This window comes from Lissotriton vulgaris, chromosome 2_1, assembly GCF_964263255.1.
Source record: "Lissotriton vulgaris chromosome 2_1, aLisVul1.2, whole genome shotgun sequence".
Lineage (NCBI taxonomy): Eukaryota > Metazoa > Chordata > Amphibia > Caudata > Salamandridae > Lissotriton > Lissotriton vulgaris.
The window spans coordinates 891,837,124-891,858,430 of record NC_141687.1 but is presented as its reverse complement, the minus strand read 5'-3'; the positions used below and the strand labels follow the sequence as shown (position 1 = coordinate 891,858,430).

Genomic DNA, 21,307 nt, shown 5'->3' with positions numbered 1-21,307 from the left:
AAATCTCTCCTCCCCTCTTTTAGTCGTGTGTGGACTTGTGAGCATATGTGAATCAGTGTACTGGTTATAGACTGAAGGCCATATGTAGGTAAAAACTATTTACTGATTCTAAAATACCGAATTTTGCCAATTCGGTATTTCAGAATCGGTAAATGGTATGTACCTAAAAATTTGGTAAATATTACCGATTCGGTAATATTCGGTAATACTGAATCGGTATTTACCGATTCTGTGGAGGCCCATAGAAATGAATTGGAAGCCACTCACTATTACCGATTCGCTAAATACCGAATCGGTAATAGGGGGATCACATTTAAGGGTGGCAGGGTGTCACATTGACACCCTGTTACACCCCTGAATCGTGCATGTGTGCACATGTGGCACACATACATGCCCTAAGGGAATGTATGTCTGCCACATGGCACTGTTGAAAAAGCACAAAATTGCTTTTTCAAAGGTTTTTGATATTTACCACTAACTTGTAGTTGGTGGTAAATAACGAATTCTTAAAGCACATAAGCACTCTTAAATGTGCTTCCTACATACCCGAATCATCACCTACATTGGAAATGGCTCAATACCGGTCGGTAAGCCTGAAGTTTACCGAATTTCGGGTTTACCGACCGGTAATGAGCCACCTACATCGGGCCCTTAGTTCTGTGCACCCAACAGCCTGCCAGTTAGTCTGAATCCCTTTTGAAAATGTGTGCTATATACATTTACACAAATCTCAATCTCGGCTGCACAGAGAGTGTTATTATTGGTGCAGAAAAGAATGATGCTTCATTTTAACCACGCTATTTTAAAGCACAGACTGTTATTTCCTCTGCAAACTACGTAATAATTCCCTGCCCGTCAATTGTTATGTTATGTTATGTTAAAAAAGATTTGTAAAGCGCACGTACACCGGGTTGGATTCATGGCGCTGGTTTAGGGTTAGCCGTGTCCAGTGGAGAGATTGTTATGCGTAGGCCTGAACAAACAGCCAAGTTGTGAGGGTCTTCCTGAAGCTCAGTAGGTCAGTGCATTACCGGATCTCCAAGGGGAAGGAATTCCAAAGTCTTGGAGCAAGAGAGGCAAATCTGCAACCTCCCTGACGTTTTCGCTTGAAAGTGGGGGTAGTCAGTAGCAGAAGGTGAGCTGAGCGTAGGTTGCGTGATGGAGTGTGCCTTAGTAGCAGATCGTCTATAAACTTGGGGCTACGATGGTGAAGGGATTTGAAAATCAGGCACCCGGTTTTAAATGTGCAGCGTTGAGGAATGGGGAGCCAATGTAGTTTCCTTAAGAGAAGGGAGGCAGCTTGCCACCTAGGTTTCCGGAGGATCAGTCTGGCAGCTTGGTTCTGGACTATCTGCAGCAGCTCAGTGAGGAAGAGTGGCATGCCAAGGTAGACTGAGTTCACATAGTCCAAGTGCGACAACACCAGGGCTATTACGACCTGTGTCAGAGATTCCTGCGTGAGTTATCGGCTGATCTTCCTGATCTTTCGCAGCGGAAATAAGCATGTCCAGATCACCGATCCGACTTGTGTTCTTAGTGAGAGATCATTGTTTAAGGTGACACCAAGGGTTTTGGAAGAGGAGGAGGGGATGGGAGGAGGTCCAAGCTCTGTCGGCCAGTTGTGTGGGTCCCAGAACTTGTGGCTAACCCTGTCAAGACTACCTCTGTCTTGCTTGGATTGAGCTTTAAGTGATTACAGTCCATCCAGTGGCGGATGTGCAACATGGTGGCCTGAAATTCGATGACTGATTTTGGTTAATTGTCAACGGTAAACATCAGTTGTAGGTCGTCAGCGTAATTAAAAATCCTTTAGGGACTGAATCAAGGGGAGAAGGTAAAGGTTGAACAAATGGGGGGAAGTGAGGATCCTTGCGGAACCTCACAAGTTGTTCTGCGCCTAGGAGCCATGAACTGGGCTGAGCGGACTGCCTGGGAGCGATATTCAAGGAAGGAGCTGAGCCAGCTAAAGGCTGTGCCCTGGATGCCAGCCACCTGGCACAGTATACCAGTATATCATCGTTGACCGTGTCAAAGGCGGCAGAGAGATCCAATAGCACAAGGGCCAGAGGGGAGCTTCTGTCAGCTTTATCTGGTAGAGTATCCAAGATCGCTAATATCACTGTTTCCGTAGAGTGCGCGGGCGAAATCCCGCTTGATGGAAGTCAAGGTAATTAGATTCCTCCATGAAGTTGGGCAGGCACCTCGCCACATGGGCCTCCAGTACTTTATCCAGGTATGGGAGCAGGGAGATGGGACGGTAGTTTGACAGGCTTATAGGATCTGCCCCAGATTTTTTCAAGAAGGGCAAGTGCTGGGCTCAGGAAAGGAGGGAGGGTGTCTTTTAGGACATGTGGTGGGCAGCAGTCCGTGGGGGATCCGGATTTAACTTTGGACAAGAGGACCTGGAAGGCCTGAGTGCTAATGGCCGGAAAACAGTTGAGCGTACAGTTGTTGCAGTGCGTGACCAAAGGAGTCACATTGGGGAAGTGTTTAGGAATGCTGGCATTAATGGTGGAAATCTTTTCAATGAAGTAATCGTTCAAGGTGTCGCACAGTGCTTGAGTTGGCATGGCCTTGAGTAGAATTCTATCAGGTTTAGACCATTCATCGATGATTTAGAGGATTTCTTTAGAACTCTTTTTGGAGTTAAGGATAATGCCCCTAACATGTCAGGGGTGGAATCAAGTGTCAGCCAGGTTTCTGCCACTAGAATGATATCTGGTTTATCGGTCGCTAGGAGGAGAAAGATGTCAAGCTGGTGCTTGACTAAAGAGCGGGTGTTTAGGTAGTATATTAGTAGTGCAGGGGGAATATGTTTGTTAAGTCCCTGCAGTAGGTGATTGAGAGGGATAGATATCCAGACTTTGGGGAAAGATCTCCGCTTTTGGAGAATTTTCATGTGGCTCAGTTTTGCGTGTCGGGTGCCAGGGCATATTTTGCCGAGTGGTGTTGTCTAAGTGTCTCAGAGGACTATGTGATAAAACGAGCATGGTGGCTGGCCCCTGGGCCCAGATGGGCGTGGATGGGCGCAGACGGGCTTGCCTTTGACGCGCCTGCTGCGCGCGTCCGCTGTGCTCCCGTGCTGCAGCTGGCATATATGTCCGGTCCCCACCCACTGCTCCTCCCTCTCTCAGCGTGATTGGCAGATTCAGAGGGGTGTGATCGGATGCAGCTGGGGAGCTAATGCCGCCACCTAACGCGCAATGCAATCGTATTTTAAAAAGCACAGTAAACTTCATACAATACTGACAGGTTCCTTCTTGCTGTATCGGGGCGCTGGCCTGGTTGTCACCACATTCACCCATTCTGCTTTGACGGGTGTCTGTAACGCCACCTCCATATGGATCGCTGTGGATTTGGACAACTCATTGGTGCGCCCCAGTGTCAATATGACCATCAGCAATTTGCCCGACTCCTCAAGGATCCATTTTCTGAGCTTCCCCGACGCACAGCCCTGGAATATTTGCCCTCTGATCTCCTCTGTTTCATCACGGAACCCACATGTGCTCCCAAGGTTCTTGAGCTGGGCATGGAAAGTGTCGAGAGATTCGTCGGGTAGCTGTCACGCCTGACGAAAAACAAAGCGCTCATAGTCTTGGGTCGTCATTGGCTCGAAGTATCCTGTGAGGGCATTGATGAGTGTGTGGTATATCTTGGGTGTTGCCTCTGCCAGAGACTTGGTGATTCTAAGGATGTCCTTCCCCCCCAAATGTAGAAGCAGGGCCCTCTTCTGGTATTTGTGGACTTTTGTGGCCACGAAAAATATTAACAGGCGTTCCACCCATTCTTTCCATTTGGGTGCCTGTGCTGAAGGGGGTTCCTCCACCACGAATGGTTCGATAGGGGGAATGGAAGACATGACAGGCATATGGTGTGCTGCGCTCAGGGGCGGGAGCCAGACAGTTCGCTAATCCCCACCGGCAGGTCAGTCCACTGCACACGACAGGCCAGAAGAGCCGTCCGCCTCTTCCGGTCCCAGGAGGGAAGGGGGCACCAGGCAGCACGGACCGCTGAGAGGCTGGATTTGTGCCCGGAGCGACAGAGGCCTGACGCCCATCTGTGTTACTGCGGGCCTTGTGCTGATCCACAGGGTGCTGCACTGAGAAAGCCAGAAAAGGTCTCACCGTGTATGCTGGGAATGCTAGTCCCAAGGTCCCAGGCCAAACTGCCGCCACTGTTCTCCCACGTCACCGATAGTGCAGAGTGCACTGCTTGCATCTGTGGCACGAGCGTGGCGCAGATAGGGTGTCCAACCGTCCGTAAATTTCACGGACAGTCCGTAATTTCAGCCGTCTGTCCGTTGTCCGTGAAGGAATCTTTAACGGACGCCATTTGTCCGTCATTTTAACAGGGCACCGGTTGCTCCACCCTAAAGCCGGCACAGCTTGCACCCACCTCTTTTCCTCACTCCGATGCTGCACCAAAGCTCCTCAGATGCCCCGCAGCATTGGAGAGGCACAGCGGGATGGCTACCCTCACACCTCCAGCCCTTGATGACCTGTTAAGAGGTGCTTCGAAGGTGACTGAGAGGGAGGGGATGCCGGTTCAGGAGCAGCGACATCTATTCACATGCAAACAGCCCGGAATGTGTCATGTCTCTGCTATTTAGAGGGGGGCTCACACATTCCATTTCTACCCAGGGCCCCAAACATCCGAGACTCAGCCAGATTACACCCCTGATTACACCGAGGCAGCACCTGGTTCTCTTCACAGAGCTTAATTACTGTCACTAAATTGTAAGCAAACCTCGGTTCTTCAAACATGCAGTCTATAATGTAAGAAAATAAAGAAATGGCACAATCGCACCCACACTGATTAACAAAGTATGGAGGACAATCAGTTCAATCAGTTCTCTTAGAGTATCTCCTGTAAGTACTGTACATCACAGTGGGGGGTGGCATTTTGGACAGAGAGCCTGTCTTCTCGTTGTCTTGTTCAGGAGAGGAGCCCAAGATGATACTAGAATACTGCATGCCCACCCCTGTGTTCCCTCTCCTGTGATGGCTCCTGCCCTCCCCTCAGTGATGGCACCTGTCCCCCCATGTGGTGGCTCCAGTCCACCCCACGCCTGGGATGACTCCTGTCCCCCCATGTTGTGGCTCCAGTCCACCCCCACCTGTGGTGGCTCTTGTCCCCCCCCCCCCCTCCCCCCCCCTGTGGTGGATCCTGTCTCCTCCCTGGCTGGCTTCTGTCCCAGTCCTGGAACGGCCCCTGCAGCGAGGGTGAAGTTCTTGATGGGCCTCTTCTCAAAAGGGCTCAGCTCAAAATTATTATGGAAAGGTCGGCGAGTAAGTAAGTGAAGGGATGGGTGAATGGCTGGATGAATTAGTGAAAGGGTGAATGGATGAATGAAAGATTGAATAAATGGCTAATGAGAGAGGATGGATGGGTTGATGAGTGAGGGGAAGGATGGAGAGAAAATGTAAATAGCTGGATGTATGGGTGGAAGGGTAGCTGGATGATGGATGAGGGGAAAGATGGATGAGGGGAAGGATGATGGATGAGGAGAAGGATGGATGGATGGAGGGGAAGGATGGATGGATGGAGTGGAAGGATGGATGGATGAGCGGAAGGATGGATGGATGGATGGATGGAGTGGATGGATGGAGGGGAAGGATGGATGATCAGGAGATGGATGGATGGATGGATGGATGGATGGATGGATGGATGGATGGATGAGGGGAAGGATAAATGGATGGGTGAGGGGAAGGATGGATGATGGTAGAAAGGAAGGATGGATGAGAGGAAGGATGGATGGATGAGGGGAAGGATGGATGGATGAGGGGATGGATGGATGAGGGGAAGGATGGATGGGTGAGGGGATGGATGGATGAGGGGATGGGTGAGGGGATGGATGGAAGGATGAGGGGATGGATGGATGAGGGGATGGATGGATGGATGAGGGGATGGATAGAGGGGAAGGATGGATGGATGGGTGGGTGAAAGGATGGATGGATAGATGATGAGGGGAAGGATGGATGATGAGGGGAAGGATGGATGGATGGATGGATGATGAGGGGATGGATGGATGGATGATGAGGGGGTGGGTGAAAGGATGGATGAGGGGAAGGGTGGATGGATGGATGATGAGGGGGTGCGTGAAAGGATGGATGGATGGATGATTAGGGAATGGATGGATGATAAGGGGGTGGGTAAAAGGATGGATGGATGATGAGGAGAAGGATGGATGGATGATGAGGGGAAGGATGGATGGATGATGAGTGGGTGGGTAGAAGGATGGATGGATGGATGATGAGGGAAAAGGATGGATGGATGGATGATGAGGGAAAAGGATGGATGGATAATGAGGGGAAGGATGGATGATGAGGGGAAGGACGGATGGATGGATGGATGGATGGATGATGGGTGGGTGAAAGGATGGATGGATGGAGAGTTGGTGAGTGAAAGGATGGATGGATGATGAGTGGGTGGGTGAAAGGATGGATGGATGATGGGTGGGTGAAAGGATGGATGGATGATGAGTGGGTGGGTGAAAGGATGGATGGATGGGTGAGTGAGTGGGTGGGTGAAAGGATGGATGGATGAGTGGGTGGGTGAAAGGATGGATCAGTGGATTGGATGGTGGGTGGGTGAAAGGATGGATGAGTAGGTGGATGGTGGGTGGGTGGATGGTTGGGTGGATGATGGGTAGGTAGGTGGATGAGTGAAATGATGGATGAATTGATGGATTGATAAGTGCAAGGGTGAATGAATGGGCGTATGAGTGAAAGGGTGGATGTAAGGATGGATGAGTGAGTGAAAGGGAGGGTAGATGGACAAAAAGATGAATAGATGTGTGAAGGAGTGAAATGATAGATGGATGAGTGATAGGATCAATGGATGGATTCATGAGTGGATGAGTAGATGGATGGATGGATGGATGGATGAATGGGTGGGTGGATGGGTGGATGGAAGGAAGGATGGCTAAGTGAAAGGGTCGATGGAGAGAGAAAGGGAGGATGGATGGATGACTAAAATAGTGTCTGGGTGGAAGGATTAGTAAGTGAAAGGATGGCTGGATTGGTGAAAGGGTAAATGGCTGAATGGATGAGTGAATGGATGGATGGGATAAAGAGTGGATGGATAAGTGTACAGATGGATAGGGTGAAATGGTGGATGGATGGATGGATGGATAGATGGATGGATGGATGGATGGATGGATGGATGGATAATGGAGATGAGTGAAAGGATGGATGAGGGGATGGATGAAGGGATGGATGAGTGAAATGATAGATGGAAGGATACATGATGGATAGGTTTGCAAACGGTTGAATATGTTTGGAAATGGCTGGGCTTACTTATATACTATTGCGCGACCTCTGATGTGTCTGTAAAACGTACCTATTGTCCTGAAGTTTTGTCCTGAATTTTGACCTCCTGTCCTGAATTTGTGTCCTGAATTTTGACCCTTTGTCCTGAATTATTACACTCACCGTCCTGAATTTGCACCAATGCCAGTTGGTCACCCTAGGCGCAGAGCCCATGATCGCGGCCGCCACACAGGTGGAGAGGGGGGCACACCCACCCTCGCCGCCAGTTGTGTCATCTGCCTCGGCACCTGGACCCACGACCCCACTGCAGGGAAACCCCAGAGGCCAGTAATTAAATAAAGACACAGATGCTTCTTTACTTGCTTACTGCTCCAGCGTTCGCGCGCCTACTGACGTCACGTCCACGGAAGCCGGTTTATTAAATCCAGATCAGATGACCCGAGGCAATACTATCTGGCCGCCGGCCTGAGGGGGGAAACTAGAAACACCCCTCTCTCGTAGCCATTGTCATCACGCCTTGCTGGGCGCACCCTTTACCCCATGGGTGCGACATTACACAATGTTAGGTGGGGAACATGCAAGAGGCAATGCACGGAGCACAAATAAGACATGACATGACACTCTGTATCAAAATGTAGCTGTCCAATGAGCTGCCATATCACCTTGCAAGCACTTGGAAGAAAGTAATGGTAGTGGAGCTATTTCCAGGATCGGGTCCCAAATATAAAACATAAATTTGACCACTTGTAAAAACAAAAATATAGTAAAAGAAAACAGGCAGCTGACTGTGCGAGAAGCACATACTCTGCCATCTCACCTCCCACTTAAAATCATTTCCATCAGAGCACGTCAACACATATGAAGCATGGCAGTGGAAAATTGTAACAAACCTGCAATGACTCCAAGAAGATACACCAGTCCGACACGATGCCCCTTGTGAACCATCTCCAGTGGAATTCCAAAAACAAGCTGCAGAATTAAATTTCCCAATATATGCTGAATTCTGCAAAGAAAAACATATTTTAGAACAGAGAAGCAGATCCAATGGTACTTTGGAATACACATTACCAACATTCAGAGCTGCTGGAGAAAAATATTTCAAAAACTATTAAATACAAGCACTTGAATTCACGAAGAGTGAGTTCAATCTTGTGTTACTAACTTGTTCACGTAGGTGTAAAACGTTACCACGCCCTACAATGCTCCGCCTCCATGCACCCCGCCATGAAATACTTTAATGGAAGACCAACCACAATCCTTAGAGGGTTACTGTAAACTCAACACTTCTTACTGAGACAGTTAACTCCTTTTTGTGTGCTTGTTATCACCTTTTTACACTTTGTACCACCTTCTTTTTCCTACGTGATTTAAAATGATTTATAAAATGACTGTTCTAGCCGCTTATTCGTATAACTTAATTTCATCTGTTATTTAGAATATAAATCTGGCATGAAGTTCAGTGTCCAATAAACCTATTCGAGTCCCAAAAACCCACTGTTGCTTGTATTGAGAGGTACGTTCTGCACAGGTTGTAGGTAATGCACGTGTCATAGAAGAACCTCAATTACGAGATTAATTGCCTTTTTACCTATATTTGATTCCAGCTGAGGGTTGTTGTTGCATTTTGCCAAATTAGGTGTTTCAATTAAAACATAGGCCAATATATGAAAGATGACTGCTACAGGGGAAAAGTATTCTTTTCCTTTTAACGCAACCACAATGTGACATGTACAAGTGTGCTAATGTTTCAATGATGTGCTGTTTGCACAAAAACTAAAAACAGGCCTCCACACCTGATTAACACAACTCATCACATATTAAAAGTTTCTATAGTGTGACTAGTCGATAACAACCTTCAGCCGTGCAGTTTATTGGACATAGCATTATCCACGGATACAACGCGTCACTCGTGTTTTCAAAAACATGCTAGTTACAATGGGGCAGATTTACAAGAAACTGACGCATCTGTAGAGATGCGTCAGTTTCCCTGCGCCAGCATGCGATACCCTTGCACGACCATGGATGCGCCGTAGCACCAAAGCGTAAGGATTGACAGATGCGTCAGAAATTCTGATACATCTGTTGGCCCAAAAGTCAAGCATTGCTGGAGTCTTGTTGCAAGTACGACGCAACTCCAGCAATGCATTGTGAGGCCTATTTTCATTATACTGTGTCAATCCTTACGCCTGCTTGAAGCAGGTGTAAGGTTTTGATGCAGTGGCATCCTAGAAGTGGCGCAATTTCACTGTGTGACTTTTACGAGGCTTTCCTGCATGGGAACGCACACCCTGCATACATTATACCTGATGCCGGTGTAATGTGACACAGGGCTTTACAACGTGATGCATCTCCCGAGATGCTTCACGTTGTAAATTGGCCGCATTTTGTATGTCGCCGCTGCGTCACAAAAGTGATGCTGCCTCAGAGCAAAAGTGTCTCAAAGGGCTTGTAAATCTGCCCCAGTATATCTTACATGTAGGTGTTATATTTTGGCAATACTCAATACATTTAGGTGAAGTTGTACGTCTAGAAAATGAATCAGAGCTGTTGGTCTCTGGCACGTCCACAAATGCCAGGTGTTGGACCCGGCCCTTTGAGCAGGTTCACCCCTAGACTTTTTGCTTTTTCCTAGCCTGTTTCTGGAACTTGGTGTTGGTGATTCTAGGCCTCTGCGCACTTTTTCACTGTGATACAGTGTAAAGTGCTGGAGCTCTCTGTATGAAGAGTGAGTGATCAGCCCTCCCATAGGAATGACTGGGGAATATGTATGCCCATGGTAGTTCCTGTTGTGTGGGGAGTGCAGGGGCGAGTTTGGCATGTCTGCACTCGTGAGAATGAATGCTGCAAAATTAGATAAGCGGCATGACTGTGTCTAGTCTAGAAGTACTACTTTTGGAAGTTGGCATAATTGTGTAAGTTGGTGCTAGCGTGTGATTGGCTGGTGAGTCTGCCCAGGAGTGCCTGGGCCTGCTGGTGGATGGACTGTCCGGTTTGAGTAGGACAGGGTCTGCAAGGCCCCGGAGGAGGGGGTCTGAGTCAAGCCGTAGATGAACGGCCCCTCTGCTGTCAGGGATGGGAGGAAAGAGCGTCTGGTGGTGCCGGGCCGTGCCTGCCGCCCACCTTGCTGGCTCTCCATCCTGACGGCCCACTGTCACCTCTGGCCCTGAAGCTGTCAGGAAGACAAAACCCAGAAACATTCCAGTACTCAGGGTCCCTTGCACGAAGTACTTCAAAGGCATTTCTGTGTATAAGAAGGGGCTGTGTCTCCTTCCAAGTTGTTCTTGTTCTTGCTCTTGTGGCTGACTTGAATCTACCAGGGGTGGGCGCTGCCCAGCCCCTGGATTCCTGGACTCCTGGGGGACTCCTCTGCCCTGACTGGGCTGAAGGGGGGACTTGGCTTTGCCCCTGGGGAAGTTCTGGGACCATGGCAGCACGGAGAAGCTGCCTTTTCCTGTGGAGAGCGCTGGAGTTGGTTTCTAGCGCCTGGAGGCGCTGTGCTTCGCCTTGAGTGCCTGGGAGCGCTCTGCCTGCTGTCTAGCGCTTTGGAGCGCTTCATTTCCCCCAAGCGCTTGAGAGCGCTGTCGCTGGACTTTCTAGTGCTTAGGAGCGCTTTTGTGCTCGCTTATAGCGCTGGAGGCGCTGAGGATTCCTGGCCGTATTTACTTAATCATTTACGAGTGCCCACCTCGATCTGCCGCAGAGAAAAACAAACCACGAAGGGGCCGCGACCGGATTGGCCGAGACCCAAGGAGAGCCGTGCTCTGATTGGTCCTCGGACGGGGGCCTGGTCCAGGAGCTGCGCTGTGGTTGGCTGACTCCTGGAAGCTGCATGCATGACGTGGTGGGGAGCCGAAGAGGAGGAAGGACGCATGGTGGCCGGGAGAGGGCTGTTCCCGCTTCCCCCTGCCTGGGGGAAGCTCTGGATTGTCGTTGCCGGTCTCCCGTGTGCGGAGGGAGACCGGAGATTCCCCCGCCGCCAGTGGAAGCCGCCACATTGAAGCCGGCGGGAGGAGCCGCCGTCTGGAGGAGCGGGCGGGGCTCCGGCGGCAGGAGCAGAGAGCCCCCGCGTGCAGCCGCCGCCCCAGGAGACCGGTGAGTGGGGTTCGGGCGTTTGACCGGCCGTGAGACGCTGGTGAATGTAGGGCGGCCCCAGATGGCAGTGGGCCGCCCCAACGTCGGGCAGAGCCTGTAGAGGCTCCCACAACCCGGGGGCAGTATTTGTGACAGAGTCCCCCGTGAGGGACTCCAACGGAGCGAGGCGGCTTTGGGCGGCTCCGCTGGGCAGAGGGCCGCCCCAACGATCGCGGGGCATATTACTTGGAGCCCTGTGAGAGGCCCGTGCCCGCATGTTGTTTGGTGAGCCTGTTGAGGCTCAGAAGGGCGTTTTCGTGACTCGAGTCCCCCCGTGAGGGACTCCAACTGCCTAAGTCGTGTTCAGAGCCTGTTGAGGCTCTTGGGGGCCATGTTAGTTAAGCGGGGGGCATCGGGGCATATTGTCGGTGCTCGTCCCCTCCTGCCTGGAGAAGCTAGTGTCCAGAGTCCGGCGAGGCTCATGGGGGCACCATTGTTTTAAGAGCCTCTGTGGCTCCAACGTCTGGGGCATGTGCTATGCCCAGAGCCTGTGTGGCTCCAGCAGTGGCGCAGTTGGCGCCTAAGGCCCAGTGAGGGCCCTGGCGCAGTTTTGTTCTTCTCCAGGTGTCCAGCACTTTGTGGGCACTTGCCACGTTTAGGCTTTTTGTACTTTGAGACTGGCACCCTGACATTGAGACTCAGGGCGTCTGAGCCCCAACAAGGCCATTGGCCTAGGGACTGCCACAGGTGGTGGCTTATGTGAGTTTGCGCAATGGTATGGTTATTGCACCTCTGAATGTGATCTTTTGCATCATGTGTTATTCCTGCACCTCTGAAGGTTTTTAGGCCTCATGTGATATTTGCGCTATGGCTTTACTCTTGACACCTCTGAATGTTTTATGCATTATGTGTCTTTCCTTTCATGCACTGCACCTCTGAATGTTTAGTCATCATGTGTCTTCTTGCGCTGCACCCCTGAATGTATTTTATTGCATCATGTGCTCTGTTCTTAAACACCGCTGAATGTGTAGGTTTATGCGTCAGGTGTTTCCCTTTACTACTCCTCTGAATGTATATTCATGCATCATGGGTAATGTGTTCTGATTTATGCCCCTAAGTGGATTTTATCCTTAGGTGGTTGTTCTTTCTAATACAGGGGGTCCTAGTGAGGTCCTGGTTCCCTGCGTGACATGCTCCTAAGGGGTTTGGGGTTGCGTAGTGTGTACTTACCTGTTCCCAGTAGTTACTGGATGTGATTCATAACTGTTACTTTGTGCTACAGTGATTTTATATTCTTTTATTCTAATTTCTGACAAGTATTTCTAATTCGGAAAGTGTTGATTATGACAGTGGCCCATGTGGCCCTGTCTTGTAAATAATCCCAAGTGAATATTACCCGTTCCAGTTGGCACCATGTATATGTGTGATTTTATCTGATGTGTTTTTACAATACAAAAGTTATTTTTATAATAACCTTGTGTGGAGTCTCTTTTGTGGTGTGCCTAGTATGTTGTTGCTATTGTGCGCTGACGCAAATGCTTTACACATTGCCTCCGAGTTTAGCCTAGACTGCTCGTGCCAAGCTACCAAGGGGGTGAGCAGGGGTTATCTTGGCGTGTGACTTCCTTGCCCTGACTAGAGGGGTGGTTTCTGCCTGGCTTTGGCGTCAGCCTTAGCCTACCAGAAATAGCCAGTTCTAACATTGGTGGGTCAGCGGTGCGGATTTGGACTGGTGTTTGCGCAGTGCCATAGCGACAATTGGCTACATTACAAAACTCTGCAATTGTTTTTTCAGATAGTCACATGTTTGGGATTATTGTTTTTGATTTTTTTTCCTCGAGTGTCATTTTCAAATGTGGTTCTGCGCTTTATGTTTAGTGGCAGATGAGAGAAAGTGACAGGGCGGGACGCCAGTAGAGGGGGAGGTTCCCATAGATTAGGAATCCCTTGCTGGGTCCAGTGTCCAATCCCAAATCCTATCCCCATGTGTGTGTGTGGGTAGATAGGAGAGAGAAGGAGTGTGAGGAGAAAAGACTAGCTCGGGGGGGTAGTTGTTCCCTGGGTGTAGTGTGTGTGTCTGGATTCCCCAGTGTGGTAGGGTCCAGTGGTGGCAGCTTTAATGTGTCCAGTGTGTTAACTCCCATTCCCCGCTCCCAGAGTTTGGTACCTGTGTCACGTGTGGTCAGGTTGAGTGATCAGGGGTGGTAAAAACTGCCTTACCAGTCCGAGGGGGGGGAGTGTGCGAATGAGTGATGTGCTGAACTGGAGGAGTTGGTGTGAGTTTTCTTTTTGTTAATGAGCTTGCCTGAGAGGTGTACCTCTGGTGGTGTGCAGGAGGTCCTGCAGAGGAACTGGACAAGAAGGTGGACGTCTGGCGGTGTGCTAGATGTCTTGCAGTGGCATTAGGGAGTGATTCTAAAAGCAGTGGCTTGTGTATCTGATGATCCTGTGTAGGTGAAGAGGTTCATGTGTAGCCCAGCTAGATCCCAGTAGGATGGTAGGGGTGTAGGGGCTCACGCCCTGTCTCAGTGGAGGCGGAGTGAGTGTGGGACGGTGTGTCCCACGTTGGCCTGAAACCCTATCTCAGGGCCCGGAGGGTTCCCTAAGGGAGCGCCAGGTCAGGGGCCTAGGCTGTACATACAGGTCACTTGAGGAGGATCTTCCTGTGTCTAGAGGACGGGGAGTGTCTGTAACCAGAACTCCGGCGGTCCTAGTGTTGGGCGGTACCGCTCCTAAGTGGAGGGTGCAGAAGTCCTGGCTCGCTGAGCATTTGACCGGCTAGAGTGCTTGACCAGTTGTGGGGCCTCTGGAGGTCGTTCCCCGAGGAGGGGGGAAAGCCGGGTTGGGGTTGTGGCCTGACCTGGAAGGAGTACTGAAGGAAAGTGTGTCACTGATACGCCGCTGGCGTGTGCTCTGTCTAGCCTTGGACATACTGAGAATCACCCTGTGATAGGGAGTACTGGAGGAAAGTGTGTCACTGATACGCCGCTGGCGTGTGCTCTGTCTAGCCTGGGACATACTGAGAATTACCCTGTGATAGGGAGTACTGGAGGAGGGTGTGTCGCTGATGCGCCGCTGGCGTGTGCTCTGTCTAGCCTGAGACATACTGGGCCTGTAGTCATGGAACTGGAAGGGGGTGCAGAGGGACGGTGTCCTTACTTCTGACCCCGGTGCAACCTGAGGGTTTAGATCTTAGGTTGGGAGATTAGGAAACTTCTAGGTCAAGAGGAATCTCTACCAAAGTGGATCAGCTGAAGAGACTGAGGGGGCTGCCCTTGCTGTGTGTTCTGGGGCTCACCTGCAGTTTGTTGTTTCCACCAAGGTAGAGGAAAGGGGGCTTTGCTGTGTGCTGTGTCCCCCCCACCTGCTTGAAGAGGGACTGTGCTGTGTGCTTTGTACCTCAGAAGTAGAATAGTTTCCAGGTGGTAGACCAGTGATGGAGTGAGGTCCTTATCTGGTAGGAGAATTGTGTTCTGGTGAAGTGCTTTTCTGTGAGGGTGCGGAAACCCAGAAGTAGAGGTAGGGTGGGGCATTCTTGCCCGAGACCTCTGGTCAGCTTGGGGGTGTGGACCCTAGGTTGTTGGATCAGTGGTAGTTGTAGCTACACTGAGAGAGAGAGTGGAGAATGGCTATTGTGTGCCAGGGGTTATTGCCCCAGCTCTGTGGATTGATTAGGACCTGTGATTTGGATGGTCTTGGCTGTGGATGACTAGGGAGTACCAGTGGGGTGTCCTAGTTGTGTCAGAGAGTTATTGTTTAGAGGTAACCAGGTAGGTTCAGAGTGGCGAAAAACCGGAGGTTGTCCCTGCCGTGCAGGTCCGGGTCCGTGTTTTTTGTCGCCCAAAGCAGTGAAGCCCATCAGTGGAGTGATTGGTCTACCCTGCGTTTTGGCTGGAAGGGGGCTGTGTTGGACCCGGCCCTTTGGGCAGGTTCACCCCTAGACTTTTTGCTTTTTTCTAGCCTGTTTCTTGAACCTGGTGTTGGTGATTCTAGGCCTCTGCGCACTTTTTCACTGTGGTACAGTGAAAAGTGCTGGAGCTCTCTGTATGAAGTGTGAGTGACCTGCCCTCCCATAGGAATGAATGGGGAATATGTATGCCCATGGTAGTTCCTGTTGTGTGGGGAGTGCAGGGGCGAGTTTGGTATGTCTGCACTCGTGAGAATGAATGCTGCAAAATTAGATATGCAGCATGACTGTGTCTAGTCTAGAAGTACTACTTTCGGAAGTTGGCATAATTGTGTAAGTTGGTGCTAGCGTGTGATTGGCTGGTGAGTCTGCCCAGGAGTGCCTGGGCCTGCTGGTGGATGGACTGTCCGGTTTGAGTAGGACAGGGTCTGCAGGGTCTGCAAGGCCCCGGAGGAGGGGGTCTGAGTTAAGCCGTAGATGAACGGCCCCTCTGCTGTCAGGGATGGGAGGAAAGAGTGTCTGGTGGTGCCGGGCCGTGCCTGCCGCCCACCCTGCTGGCTCTCCATCCTGACGGCCCACTGTCACCTCTGGCCCTGAAGCTGTCAGGAAGACGAAACCCAGAAACATTCCAGTACTCAGGGTCCCTTGCACGAAGTACTTCAAAGGCATTTCTGTGTATAAGAAGGGGCTGTGTCTCCTTCCAAGTTGTTCTTGTTCTTGTTCTTGCTCTTGTGGCTGACTTGAATCTACCAGGGGTGGGCGCTGCCCAGCCCCTGGATTCCTGGACTCCTGGGGGACCCCTCTGCCCTGCCTGGGCTGAAGGGGGGACTTGGCTTTGCCCCTGGGGAAGTTCTGGGACCATGGCAGCATTGAGAAGCTGCCTTTTCCTGTGGAGAGCGCTGGAGTTGGTTTCTAGCGCCTGGAGGCGCTGTGCTTCACCTTGAGCGCCTGGGAGCGCTCTGCCTGCTGTCTAGCGCTTTGGAGCGCTTCATTTCCCCCAAGCGCTTGAGAGCGCTGTCGCTGGACTTTCTAGTGCTTAGGAGCACTTTTGTGCTCGCTTATAGCGCTGGAGGCGCTGAGGATTCCTGGCCGTATTTACTTAATCATTTACGAGTGCCCACCTCGATCTGCCGCGGAGAAAAACAAACCACGAAGGGGCCGCGACCGGATTGGCCGAGACCCGAGGAGAGCCGTGCTCTGATTGGTCCTCGGACGGGGGCCTGGTCCAGGAGCTGCGCTGTGGTTGGCTGACTCCTGGAAGCTGCATGCATGACATGGTGGGGAGCCGAAGAGGAGGAAGGACGCATGGTGGCCGGGAGAGGGCTGTTCCCGCTTCCCCCTGCCTGGGGGAAGCTCTGGATTGTCGTTGTCGGTCTCCCGTGTGCGGAGGGAGACTGGAGATTCCCCCGCCGCCAGTGGAAGCCGCCACATTGAAGCCGGCAGGAGGAGCCGCCGTCTGGAGGAGCGGGCGGGGCTCCGGCGGCAGGAGCAGAGAGCCCCCGCGTGCAGCCGCCGCCCCAGGAGACCGGTGAGTGGGGTTCGGGCGTTTGACCGGCCGTGAGACGCTGGTAAATGTAGGGCGGCCCCAGATGGCAGTGGGCCGCCCCAACGTCGCGCAGAGCCTGTAGAGGCTCCCACAACCCGGGGGCAGTATTTGTGACAGAGTCCCCCGTGAGGGACTCCAACGGAGCGAGGAGGCTTTGGGCGGCCCCGCTGGGCAGAGGGCCGCCCCGACGATTGCGGGGCATATTACTTGGAGCCCTGTGAGAGGCTCGTGCCCGCATGTTGTTTGGTGAGCCTGTTGAGGCTCAGAAGGGCGTTTTCGTGACTCGAGTCCCCCCGTGAGGGACTCCAACTGCCTAAGTCGTGTTCAGAGCCTGTTGAGGCTCTTGGGGGCCATGTTAGTTAAGCGGGGGCGTCGGGGCATATTGTCGGTGCTCGTCCCCTCCTGCCTGGGAGAAGCTCGTGTCCAGAGTCCGGCGAGGCTCATGGGGGCACCATTGTTTTAAGAGCCTCTGTGGCTCCAACGTCTGGGGCATGTGCTATGCCCAGAGCCTGTGTGGCTCCAGCAGTGGCGCAGTTGGCGCCTAAGGGCCAGTGAGGGCCCTGGCGCAGTTTTGTTCTTCTCCAGGTGTCCAGCACTTTGTGGGCACCTGCCACGTTTAGGCTTTTTGTACTTTGAGACTGGCACCCTGACATTGAGACTCAGGGCGTCTAAGCCCCAAAAAGGCCATTTGCCTAGGGACTGCCACAGGTGGTGGCTTATGTGAGTTTGCGCAATGGTATGGTTATTGCACCTCTGAATGTGATCTTTTGCATCATGTGTTATTCCTGCACCTCTGAAGGTTTTTAGGCCTCATGTGATATTTGCGCTATGGCTTTACTCTTGACACCTCTGAATGTTTTATGCATTATGTGTCTTTCCTTTCATGCGCTGCACCTCTGAATGTTTAGTCATCATGTGTCTTCTTGCGCTGCACCCCTGAATGTATTTTATTGCATCGTGTGCTCTGTTCTTAAACACCGCTGAATGTGTAGGTTTATGCGTCAGGTGTTTCCCTTTACTACTCCTCTGAATGTATATTCATGCATCATGGGTAATGTGTTCTGATTTATACCCCTAAGTGGATTTTATCCTTAGGTGGTTGTTCTTTCTAATACAGGGGGTCCTAGTGAGGTCCTGGTTCCCTGCGTGACATGCTCCTAAGGGGTTTGGGGTTGCGTAGTGTGTACTTACCTGTTCCCAGTAGTTACTGGATGTGATTCATAACTGTTACTTTGTGCTACAGTGATTTTATATTCTTTTATTCTAATTTCTGACAAGTATTTCTAATTCGGAAAGTGTTGATTATGACAGTGGCCCATGTGGCCCTGTCTTGTAAATAATCCCAAGTGAATATTACCAGTGCCAGTTGGCACCATGTATATGTGTGATTTTATCTGATGTGTTTTTACAATACAAAAGTTATTTTTATAATAACCTTGTGTGGAGTCTCTTTTGTGGTGTGCCTAGTATGTTGTTGCTATTGTGCGCTGACGCAAATGCTTTACACATTGCCTCCGAGTTTAGCCTAGACTGCTTGTGCCAAGCTACCAAGGGGGTGAGCAGGGGTTATCTTGGCGTGTGACTTCCTTGCCCTGACTAGAGGGGTGGTTTCTGCCTGGCTTTGGCGTCAGCCTTAGCCTACCAGAAATAGCCAGTTCTAACACCAGGTATTTTTCAATCAGGATTAAATTACTTCCTGGTGAGGCAGGGTGAGTGCAACCCTCTGTCTACTGCATAAAATACACTGCTGGCACATTGTGATTAAGAATCAAAGAAGCAGTGGGGTTCTGCCCCTCCTGTGGCATCCTCTGAAGTGTGGACAGGGAACCCTCCCAGAAGCCACCCTGGATACACAGGGAGCTGGGCATGGCTTGGTAGACCAGGAAGCAACTCAAATGTGATTTCTGGAAGTCCACCGCACTATAAATGGTGGTTTGTTCCACCACTTAAGAAGTCCAGAAATGCTCAATTTAGATCTCTTTACATATTGGAAAGCTGTAAAGAGAGACATTTTAAAGCATTAACAAAGTGGGCAATATCCAGCCCCACAAAACTTCCTAGCATTCTGTTCCTGCTACAGGCTGCATTACCAGTAGAAAAATAACGCTCTATATAGTTGCCCCAGCATTCACACCATTGGCTTTGGGGAATGACCGGTGACATTATAATCCACACAGCATTTCATCGCGCCTCAGCCTTGCCTACCTCCAATTTATGAACGGAAATTGGGGCGAGCGAGCTCTGTGGGACGAGCTGCCTGCGGTGGCATGTGCGCTATAAAACTGATTTGAGAGCGCATGGCGGTGGTTATGGTTCCTACAGTGTGTTTTGATCTGAGACGGAGCGTGCTCTGGCCCTATTTCTCAACCTGTACCGCCTGTCTGAAGTTCCTTCATTTTTAAAGACGGCTTAAAGATGTCTCTGTGTTCCATCGACTAAGTACCCTCTGCGTGAAGCAGTCCTCTGAACCCTTAGCATTATCGCGCCTTGGCTTCGCCACACTCCAATGAATCCCAGCAAGAATAGGTGTGGTGTCCTTTGTGCTTACTGGCAAAGTGTGTGTATGGGTGAATGTGTAATAGGCATTTCTACACAGCTATAAAAGTAGCAAATGATATGTTTTATGTTTCAATATAACTGCATTGTAAGTGTGTGCGACATTTTGCATGTATGATTTTGTAATGGAGCACTGTGTTTGAGTAAGAATGACAGTGAGGGAGAGTGTGCGTGACCGATTGCATGATACATCAGTGTACAGTCCATAGTTTATCAGACAGCAGACGTGTATGTGATAAGAGAGCCTTGTGCCGGACTGCCCTCGCAACTTGCTGTCCGTGATACTTCTGTACCTATGCCCAAGTGCCTGGAAGAAACTGTATATTGGATTGTGTGAGTTGCAGCTTTTACCATGGTGGGAACATTTTCGAGCAGTCTGAATCTGTAGCCTTTTTTTGTACGTTTGAGAGAAAATTGTGTATTGCCATACGTGCTGCAAAGTATGGCAGAATGTGCCTGGAAAGAAAAAATGTTTTAATGGTTGGGGTTCAGAACAGTATGTCTGTCTCTGAAATGGCAAATCTGTGAGGTTGTGTCTCCGAAACAGCACTTTGTATGCTTTGAATCTGTGTCACTAAAAGCACACATACCATGAATGATTCAATGCGATTAGTTTAGTGTTGCTGTAAAAAAATATTTTACAGCATCGCTGTTTTCATTCAACCTGAACAGGTCTTGCTCAATCTTGTTGTCAACATGTGAGAGGCCATATGCCTAGCTGATGGCTGGTGTGGTCATGTGATTTATGTCTCCTTTTGGTCATGTGCGGTATACATGTTTGAGACGAAGCCTTGTCTGTCACATACCTGACCATCAAGAAAGCTCAGTGGGCCTCACAAGAGGTAAGACCTACTCAGATAGCAGAAAAACACAATGCATCTATCCTGGACTGCAACGTGGCATTAACCCAATGTACATAAAGTTTTCTAACTTGCCATTAGGCTCAGCAGCAAGCACTGTTGCTTGTAGTACCTGGCTTGGCACTCCCAGCTCTGTCACTACAACCTCATGAAGTGTGTCTACAAAGGCTGCCAGGAAGTGCTCAACCTGAAGGAAACAGAATGGGCACATGCATCAGAACCGTGTGCAGAGATCGCTAGCATCCTAAATGTATGTGTTAGCCCTGGGCATCTGTGTCCTAGGTTTAGCAACACCAGAAACACCAGAAAGAGCTGAAGCTACCTCATAACCCCGCTCAATCTACAGTACTTTTTTACTCTCACCACATCACCTTTTTATTAAGTGACCTCAAAACACAGTTTCTTCTCTAGAATAGACAAGGCCCCTGAATAACGTAAAATATGGCATCAAGCTTGTCCTCCATTTTCTTGCCTTCCCCCTACTCCTAGCTGAATGTAACTCCCAAGTCTGTCAGAAATCCATCTCACCAAACCTGTGAACTCCATTCTGTCCATCCTTAATGTTTGCCTTTTGGTCTCTGCCACTGTTCTAAAGAGGTGTGCATTAGAGGTCATGTAGCCCTGCCACTTCCGTGTTCAATGACTTGCAGAGTACACCTAAAACCTACCCATTTATCAGTCCCCTGCTTTACTTGTTTCAGTTTTCCTGCACCTAGCCTTTACTTCTGCACTGAGATCTCCCTCTCTTGCTTTTCTACAGACTCTAAAGGGGACACTCCTCTGTGAGTTTCTGTCCAAGTAGATAGATGGAATCAGTGATGGCTTTGGTACTTAATGAGTTGCTTCATTAATATTGTTCTAGACAATGTGGCTTAGCGAGGCTGATCCTACTAGCTCGTGAATGTGACACAATCGTCCACTGTATCATCAATAAAAGGTTTGCTGATGTGGATCTCTATAGACCCCCATCAATCTGATTTAGATTTTTGTTTTCCGGCCATTTTTTGTTTTTTCCTCTGTTTCATTTTAGTTGCCAGGTCATCTGTTGTGGAGCCTCACAAAATTTTTCTCCCCCCATGAGTTTCTTTTTTTTATT

General features: G+C 50.2%; 1 protein-coding gene across 1 annotated transcript in view; it reads right to left on the bottom strand.

Moving 5' to 3' along the window:
- Positions 1-21,307, bottom strand: part of RHBDL2 (rhomboid like 2) — a 204,503-nt gene that overhangs the window by 77,837 nt on the left and 105,359 nt on the right. The window contains exon 4 of the mRNA XM_086956430.1: positions 8,162-8,274. Coding sequence (XP_086812556.1) covers positions 8,162-8,274 — 113 coding nt within the window. The remainder of the gene's footprint in view (positions 1-8,161; positions 8,275-21,307) is intronic.